Raw genomic sequence first — 9,295 nt, forward strand, 5'->3', positions numbered from 1 at the left:
GAGGCCTCTTGAAGGCCTAAATGTTCTGGATGGAGATCCATTAAGTAGGATTGAAAAACTAGCTGTGGTAACAAGGGCCATTAACCATCCTATCTAGTTCTGGTCGAAGCCATACACTTTTAGTACTTCCCTGATGTACGACTAGCTTAGCTTATCATAAGCTTTTGCTAGGTCAAGTTATATGATCATACCCGCTTGCTTATTGCTCTTGAGAGAATGAACCACCTCGTGAGCTTGAATGATGTTATTTAGAATTTGCCTTCCTTCCACATATCCAGTTTGCTCCTCAAACACAAGAGTTGGAAGAAGGGGCTTGAGTTTGTTTGCAATTACTTTAGAAATAATTTTGTACACCACATTGCATAAAGCTATGGGTTTGAATCTATCTAGTGTCATAGCTTTTTCCTGCTTTGGAATTAAGGCTATGAAAGATGTGTTAGGCGCCCTCAAAACTGTTTTAGATTTTCTCAAGCCCTCCACAACATCAAGGATATCTTGTTTGACTATTTCCCAACATGTTTTGAATAAGTCTACATTGAACCCATCTGGGCCTGGAGCTTTCCCATTTTGCATCTCTTTGATGACTTCATTGACCTCCTCTTCAGTCACTGGCCTGTTAAGATTGTAATTGTCTTCCCTGGTTACAAGTTTTGGAATGTACTGTGTGAAGTTGATCTGTCTAAGAGAGGCTCCTCTGCTATGCTTTGGAAATGTTGTACCAGAGCAGATTCCATTTCTTTGTGGGTGCTTAGCTCTTTCCCTTGAGTATATCTGAGTTTTGAAATCCTGTTATGTGCCCTGTGATCCATGGTTGACTTGTGAACAAAAATTGTATTTCTTTCCCCTTCTTTAATCCATTGCACTGTCGATTTCTGTCTCCAAAAGATCTTCTCTTGCTGGCATTTGTTTTCCCATTCATGTTGAAAAGATTCAGCTTGAATTTTCCTTTCCTCGGTAAAGCCATCTATGGTGAGGATCTAGTTAATTCCCTATAGATTTTGTTCAACTTCTCTTTTGGCTTTGAAAATATTTCCAAACTCATTTTTGTTCCATTATTTAAGCCTAAGTTTGATGTGTTTCAGTCTTTGCTGCAGTAGGAACATGTTCTTTCCTTGAACGGGCATGTCTTCCCACCCACCATTTTCCAATATTAGTGATGAAGTTAAGGTGAGTGAGCCAGAAATTTTCAAACCTGAAAGGTCTATTCCTCGAAGTGCCTATAAAAGAAGCTTCAAGCTAGATAGGCCAATGATCCGAGCCTCCGAAAGGAAGGATTAAAGCAGTCAAGTCAAGGCTAGTGAGAAGGGGGTCTTCAGAGATTATGAATCTGTCTAGTTTAGGGAAACTTGAGAAGCCCCTCCCCTCTTATTGTTCCAAGTGAATGTGCCATTTATTGTCTCGATATCCACAAGCCTCATGTCGGTTAGGAAGTTCTAGAAGGCAATGGAGTCTCTGCCTAGTATTCTGGTCCCGCCTTTTTTTTGTAAGAGATCTGATCATATTAAAGTCCCCTCCCAGAATCCAAGGCATAACAAGATGTCTCTCTCTCAGCGCCTCTAGTGAGGTGAGAAGCCTGAGTTTGTCTTCAAGTTTTTGAGGACCATAGACATTTGTGATCATATAGAGTTCCTTGTGACCCAAAGGTTGGATTACCATCGAATGGTAGTTCCTGAATGCTTCAACATCCAAGATTCCAAGTTTTTGGGGATTCCAAAGAGTGAAAATCCCTCCTGCTGTGTTGTTTGCTATAACTTCTAGATACTCGTACTTCATGAGCCATTTTCTATGTATCTCTTTGATTCTTTCTATTAAACATTTTGTTTCCTATATGAACACCATATCTAGTTTTTCTTCTTTTATTCTATTGCTGAGATTTCTTTGTTTTCTTTTACTTCCTAGACCCCTAATGTTTCAGGTTGTGAGCTTCACTATGAAAGGTTTGTAAATGAGTAACTAGTAAGATCCTTCATCTTTCTTGAGTTAATCATGAGTTTCCCACACTCTTTCAACAACTAATTCTATCTCTTCCTTCCTCTTTTCCAGCCTAGGTTCTTAGAAGAGTGTCCTGATGTTACCTCCATCGGTTTTACCCCTCTATTTTCTTGGCTATCATGGTTCCTTTTGAATCAAGAACCCTTTTCTTGAGATCTTCAGAGGAAGAGTTGTTGCACTCCGTCAAACTCCTCTTGTGGTAGAAAATCAACACCTTTGGTGGTTCCCTTCTCCAGGAACTTTTCTAGATCGAGATTCTCCCTCTCAAGAATCTCCTGTAGTTCGTGGTCCTCCATACCAACTTCACTTGGAGTCATCTCATGGTCCCTACCAAGTTCCATAGTGCTTGGCAGATCCTCCTTTAGTTTGTTTTTCTCATGTATGTCCTCCATGCTAGCATCTTTTTCCTTCTCTGTAGGATTATCCTTTGGTGCCTGGTTCGTTCCATTGTTCCCACCTTCTTCTTCTAAAATCTTGAAACTGTTATGACTTGGTTGGTTATCCTCGTTAGTTTTCTTTTGGTACTTTTTTCCTCCTTTCCCTTTGCCTCCCACCTTGGTAAAGCCTTCAGGATCTTGCCCTATGTTGGTTTTCATATTGTCCTCTAGTTTGTTTAGTGGGCAGTCTCTGAAGAGGTGCCCATGTTCATGACATTTACGACATCTGAATGGGACATGTTCATAGTCCACCACCTGCACCCATTCTTCATAATATACTTCTAGAATGGTTTCGTCTGAAAGTGCTCCTGATAGGTCCATTTCAACACATATGCGGGCGAAGGATGTATATTTACCTCCCAGAGTCGCATCTGATATTTTTAAAAAATGACCTAATTTATTGCTTATGGCTTTTAAGGATTCTAGCAGCGAAAAATCTAAAGGTAGAGAGTAGAGTCTTATCCATACCAGTACTGATGTGAATGTTTCTTGTTCTGGGACAAAATTCATCACCCATGGTTGCATGCAGAGGCCTGCAGCAACATAGAAATATGGTCCTCCCTCGAACACTCTGTCTTTATCCTCTAGGTTTGTGAACACCACTGTGAAGAATCCCTTGGACCCAAGATGAAAGTTTATATATCCCTTTGGTTTCCAATAGTTTTTTATCCATGTGTGCAAAACCTTCTCTTCAAAAGTTTATTATATTCTTCACCAATAATCAAATGAAAATTTAGAGGACCCGTGCTATATTGTATTGTTTGTGAATCATTAAATGAAAATTCAAGTCCTCAGTCAATCTTGATACTCAGTCATACAAAGCATCCTAAAATTTTGAAGTAAGCGTGGATATTTCGAAGAACAAGTCCAGCGTGGACCTGTGCCATATTGTGTTTATTGGTCATATACTCCATCGCTAATTTTTTCAATAGCGGATAATCTAGATAAGAGTTTCGTGGGATATTCTAGAACATTACAACCGTACAAGGTGAGGGAAGTGATTTTTTCACATTTTAACTTTTATTTAATTGTAGATTTCAAAAATATTTTAAAATTTGATAAAATAATAATAATAATTTTACTTAATTATACAGGGAAATGATAAAATAATAATACTAATAATAATAATTTTACTTAATTATATAGAGAAATATTCATGAAATGCTCAAATAAATATGCAACCTGAGAAACATTCATGAAATACTCAAATAAATATGCAACATGACCCTGCTAAACTAAGACTCCAATTGTATCTCATCTTTGTTTCTTCATCAGGGAATTTCATCACGCTCTCTGCTTCTTGTTTTTTCTTCGGAAATTTTCCACGCCGGTTTATTTAGTAGCTACTGCAGCGGCTTATCGTATTTTCTTAGTAATTTTTTCCACACTCTGAGTCTGGATAAGCATTTCGTGGGATATTCGTGATTGCTAGTTCAAGACGACCCGGAACATCTGGAACAATAAAAGGTAAGGGCGGCGTGACCCGCATGTCCAGGAGCGATTAGCGCGCCTTCTTATTCATAAGAATTTCGTGCGGTATACGCTACGCTAAGACCAAGTTTGGGATGGCTAGCCCCGCCTATATATATAGAGTGTCATTCGTGGTATACAACATCAAATAAGCTCAACTGCAATTCCTTCGTGTAGTTGTGTTTAATTACTTGCTGGTGGACGTTGCAATGGGGGCAAGAACATTAGCAGTTTCGATTTATGTTACAGCAATACTAGCGTTAATATTTAACGTTTGTCTTCAAGGTAAGATACAGTAATCCCTTGCCTGCATTGCATCGTATTTTATGTACGTAAATGAGGGATACTTAAGATATCATAAATAAATATTTGTTTGCTTTTGTAAGTGCAGGAGCTACGGGTGCGACGTTTGTAATCCAGAACCAGTGTTCATACACGGTATGGGCCGCAGGAATTCCCGTAGGTGGCGGTCAAGCGCTGGGGCAGGGGCAATCATGGAGTGTTGACGTGCCCGCTGGAACAAGCGCGGGCAGATTTTGGGGACGTACGGGATGCTCCTTCGATGCCTCTGGTCAAGGAAGCTGCAGCACTGGTGACTGCGGCGGCGTGCTCAGCTGTACACTCTCGGGACAGTCTCCCACAACGCTGGTTGAATATACTCTGAATGGGGGCAACAATCAAGATTTCTATGACATCTCTGTAATTGACGGTTTCAATGTCCCTCTCTCCCTAACTCCCTCCGACGTTTCGACCTATCTAGTGTGACATGTGGATATTATCAGTGGATATCATTCGGACATTTGATGAATAGACACACTAACGTGTGTGGACTCCGAAACACTTTGTCGGATATTTTGAATCCTATCAAAATATCATAGATAAATAATTGGTTGCTTAGTAAGTGCAAGAGTTACAGGTGCCACATTTGTGATCCAGAACCAGTGTTCATACATGGTATGGGCCGCAGGAAATCCCGCAGGTGCGGGTCATGCGTTGGGACAGGGCGAAACTTGGACTGTTGACGTTTCCGCAGGAACAACAACTTCGGGCAGTTTCTGGGGGCGTACCGGCTGCTCCTTCGAGGCATTGGACCAAAGTAACTGCACCACTGGTGACTGCTGCGGTTTGCTTAATTGCCAAGATTCGAGACAGCGTCCTACGACACTTGTGAATATACTGTGAATGGGGACAACAATCAAGATTACTATGACATCCCTCCGAGGCTCCCATACTAGCTGCACAGCACGCACCTGTAGCACCAACATAAATGCCATATGCCCCGCAGAACTGAAAGTGACTGATGGATGCAACAGTGCTGTGTAACTTTCAATTACCCTCAAATACTGCTGCTATGGGGACTACCAGAACAACTGCCTCCTACCGACTATTCCAAATATTCAAGGATCAATGCCAACAGGCCTACAGCAATGCAGAGGACGATGCTTCAAGCACGTTCACCTGTGCTTCCGGTGTAAATTACAATATTGTCTTCTGCCCTTAATCATGGCATAAAATCCGTTTCATAAATAAACTCACTTCTATCTAATAACGAATACGTACCATTGTATTCGCAAAGTTCTATGCCAGAAAGAAAGACGCTATTGAAGTGATTGTTACAATCGATATGGAATGATTTAAAAAAATATATATTAGTGATTGTTACAATCGATATGGAATGATTTGAAAAAAAATATTTCAACTAGGTAATATCTATGAATTGAAAAAGGACGAGTACCTCACACCACTAAAATTAGAAGCACATCCATTCCATGCCATTTTAAAAATTCCCATGAAATGTCACGCTGATAATATGTATAAGGGACTTCGTTTGGATCTTTAAGGATTCCTTTAACTGTCTAGCCTACTTTCTTTCTCCATGGATAAACCCATTGACCACCCCTTTTATCTGTCACTACTATCCATTCCTCTTTTCATGAAATGTCACGCTGATGATATCTATAAGAGGGACTTCGTTTGGATCTTTATGGTTTCCCTTAACCTTCTAGCTTACTTTCTTTCTCCATGGATAAACCCATTGACCACCCCTTTTATATGTCACTACTATCCATTCTCAATTTTTAATTGTTGAATGGTGTTGATCCATTAATCCTTTGTGCTGTCGATCAATGTAATTTGTAGTCCATGCTCATTCAAAAGTGAAAATGTAAAACATAATTCTAGATGCATCAAGAAAGCTATAGAAGAAACAATGATGATTATTGGCTCCTTTTTATTCTAGAAGAATGTCATTCTCTATATATAAAAATCCTAATCGTTTACATTCATGCAAGATGATGTGACAAATAAGATCTACAGAAGTGGTCCACCAAACATGGTACCCCATTTTGGGGTACACCCATTTACTCATATGGAGTTCCATGGCCACAACAATACTTTTGTCTTCAACTCAAAAAGAGGACTCGGAAAGGAAATGAGAGGAGATCCACATCTTTCCATTTACTCATATGGGGCTCCATGGCTACAACAATACTTTTGTCTTCATCTCAAAAAGAGGACTAGGAAAGGAAAGGAGAGGAGGTCCACATCTTTCTAAGAAGAATCTGGCAAATAAAAGGAATAAGACAACAATTTTCATATTTCATTTCCAAACATGTGTATCTGCTATAAATATATATAATGCATTTTAAAGATGAAAGATGTCTCTTATCCCCCAAAACAAACCATAGAAGTGATAACTACTAAGGAAAATTTTCCAAAGTTGATCCATACTAGCTCAAGGAAAACCTTTGGTTAATTCTCTTTCTCCACCTAAGATCAAAGCACAACATCCAAAATCAAATGATATGTGATAGCTTCCTAACGAGATACTTTGACTCCCTTGAGATCTCCTCTTCAGTTGTCATCACATATCAATTTTCGAATACCCTAACCCATAATAATAAAGAGAAAGGGAGACAAAGGGAATCAATGCCAAAGCCCCCTTAGGGTCCAAAAAATCCTAGATGGAAATCCATTATCGGGCATTGCAATGGAAATGAACTCAACACGTCCCATAATCTAGTTGGTTATGAATACTCATATGAACTAATGAAAGAATGAATCAACTTACTTTGTAATAGGATTTTGATAAGTCAATGTTTAGGATTTTGACAGGTTGATTTGACACCTTCCCCAAATGAATAGCTTCTTGAATTATTGGCACCAAATCATGAATTATCCTTTGAAAAAAAATCAAAATTTTTCTTCTGAAATAAATTCAATCAAATAGACTTAATTGCATAGCAATAACCTTTGTTGAAAGCTTGTATATCATGTTACAGCATGAAGTTTGTTGGAAAAATATATAAGAAACATCATTTTTATTTATGGGATTGAGAGTAATAGATGTATAATTTATAGATCCCAAAAATTTCCTTTGCCCCTAAGACTCCCTAATCACCTTTAGAAAATCATCCTTCAACAAGTCATAGAAACTAATGAAAAATTCTACCATGATCCCATCTAGACCTAGGCTCTTACCTTTTTCATGGATCCATGATACACAAGAGTTTTAGACTCAAATAACAACATCCTCCAATGACTAGTTCATTTCATCAAAAAAATAGTGGAAACCTTTGATATCACCTCTAGAATTTCCTGAACTAGAAACCTTTTCAACTCCATAAAGAGTGATTGGAAATGATGGAACCCCTCTTCCGTCATGCCATTAAATAAAGAACCAAAGAATTGTTTACATATTTAATTTCACAAATTGTGCTTAAATGTTTTTAATAGTTTTCATACTGATGAAAGAATTCAATATTATTATAACCATCTTTGATCCAAATGGTGTAACTCTTAAGCTACCAAGCAACTAATGACTGTTCAAAATATTCCAATGCATGTAGCCATAAATCTAAATCAGATTGAGTGCATAACGCATGGTTTTCATATGATGTTGTAATACTTAACATCCTATAGTTGTGCTTTGTACTTTTCTCTAAAGTTTTGAACCATTTCATTATGGTTTCTTTAATTCTCACAATATTATCTGCAAATCGACACATAAAGGAAAATGGAGAAGAGGAAGTTGGATGTTCCTGCATATCCTCAATTAGCTTTCTATAATCTTCTTATATGAGCCAAGAATGATTGAATATTAAGGAGAGGGGGGCTTCTCTCCTCTAGAATCCATTTGAAAGAATATCAAAAAATGATAAGATGACACTGACAAATTCAAAAGAATTGAAACATCGAAAAGTTCTCCAAATGCTAGAAATCAATTTGGCATCCTTGAAATCATATCCTTTTTCACATGGAAGTTGCTCTATGTTTGCACTAAATTCACTAGTTCGACATGCACCAATCTATGATTAAATATCCTCCGGTTAGGGAGATAGGGTATTTCAATCTATTATTATCAACTAAACTTTCCTAGAAAGGAACCTGATATGAATATGAGCCATAAATATTCAAAACAAAAATCCTTAGTCATAACTCTTTAACTTCTAACTAAATCAAAATAGTTGAGTTGAGTGCACATACAAAGATAGCCTTAAATGTTGTATTCCAACCCAAAATAAATCTACCCAACTGAGCATATGCATCAAAAGTACAAAAATATCAAGTTTTTAGCCATGGCTGCAAAATATCTTTGGTTCTAAATTTTTCCATCATTGTTTCCTAATTAAAATAAAGTCTAGCTTATTTCTTAAAATGACATTCTTTAGGGCTAATTACTTACGATCACTTTCATCCCCTTTGGAACTATGGATAGAACTTTCATGGGGTAACCCTTTTAAGGGCTTTCCCTACTCCAAGGTTCCTAGCAATAGTGGACAACCTTCCTTTCTATATATCTTGAACCACCTTCTATTGACACTTCAATATATTGTATTTCCTTCCCACTAGGTTGTAATGGATGGGATTGAGGAAAAAAACCCCTTACGAATATGAATAATCCTTAAGCTTAACACAATCCTAAGGGCATAACCCTTCCTTATGGAAGGGCCATAATCTATAAAAAAAGTAGAGGCACTAGACACCTTTACCACTGCAACTTCTAAACTATCAAACTTCAGAGGTGATGGGATGTGTTAAAGACAAAGGCAAGGACACGTTTGTAACTTGGTAGAATTGTTGAGAAGGAGAAATCGGGGGAGTGGCCATAGAAAAGGTTGAACCCCTACCCAAGAAACAACAAAATTTGGGCCAACAGGAGAAGCAAGAAACTCAGGAAGAGGGCATATGGGAAGAGAATTACCATGAACAATATTTGAAGAGCCATCTCCTTCCACTAAGATGGTCCTTGGAGCATCACCTATATCTGAGGAAGGACCCTCTCCTATGACCTTCATCTATGAACCTAGAGCATGCAAACCTCCCTCCTAAAATCCCTTATGTCTTTCCACCTGAACCTTTCTTTCATTACCCACCAAAGGAAAGATCTTCCTACA

At 38.2% G+C, this 9,295-nt stretch overlaps 1 protein-coding gene across 1 annotated transcript; it reads left to right on the forward strand.

Annotated features, from left to right (window-relative positions):
* Positions 1-4,025: 4,025 nt before the first annotated feature.
* On the forward strand, positions 4,026-4,664 carry LOC149204203 (pathogenesis-related thaumatin-like protein 3.7). Its single transcript, XM_089397073.1, has 2 exons — positions 4,026-4,184; positions 4,291-4,664. Exons 1-2 carry the CDS (start codon positions 4,109-4,111, stop codon positions 4,662-4,664), a joined length of 450 nt encoding a protein of 149 aa, XP_089253199.1. The 5' UTR covers positions 4,026-4,108.
* Positions 4,665-9,295: the final 4,631 nt, after the last annotated feature.

Source organism: Pinus tabuliformis, chromosome 1_2 (genome assembly GCF_031772625.1).
Source record: "Pinus tabuliformis cultivar Carrire ecotype Pingquan chromosome 1_2, CPIR1, whole genome shotgun sequence".
NCBI classification, from domain to species: domain Eukaryota; kingdom Viridiplantae; phylum Streptophyta; class Pinopsida; order Pinales; family Pinaceae; genus Pinus; species Pinus tabuliformis.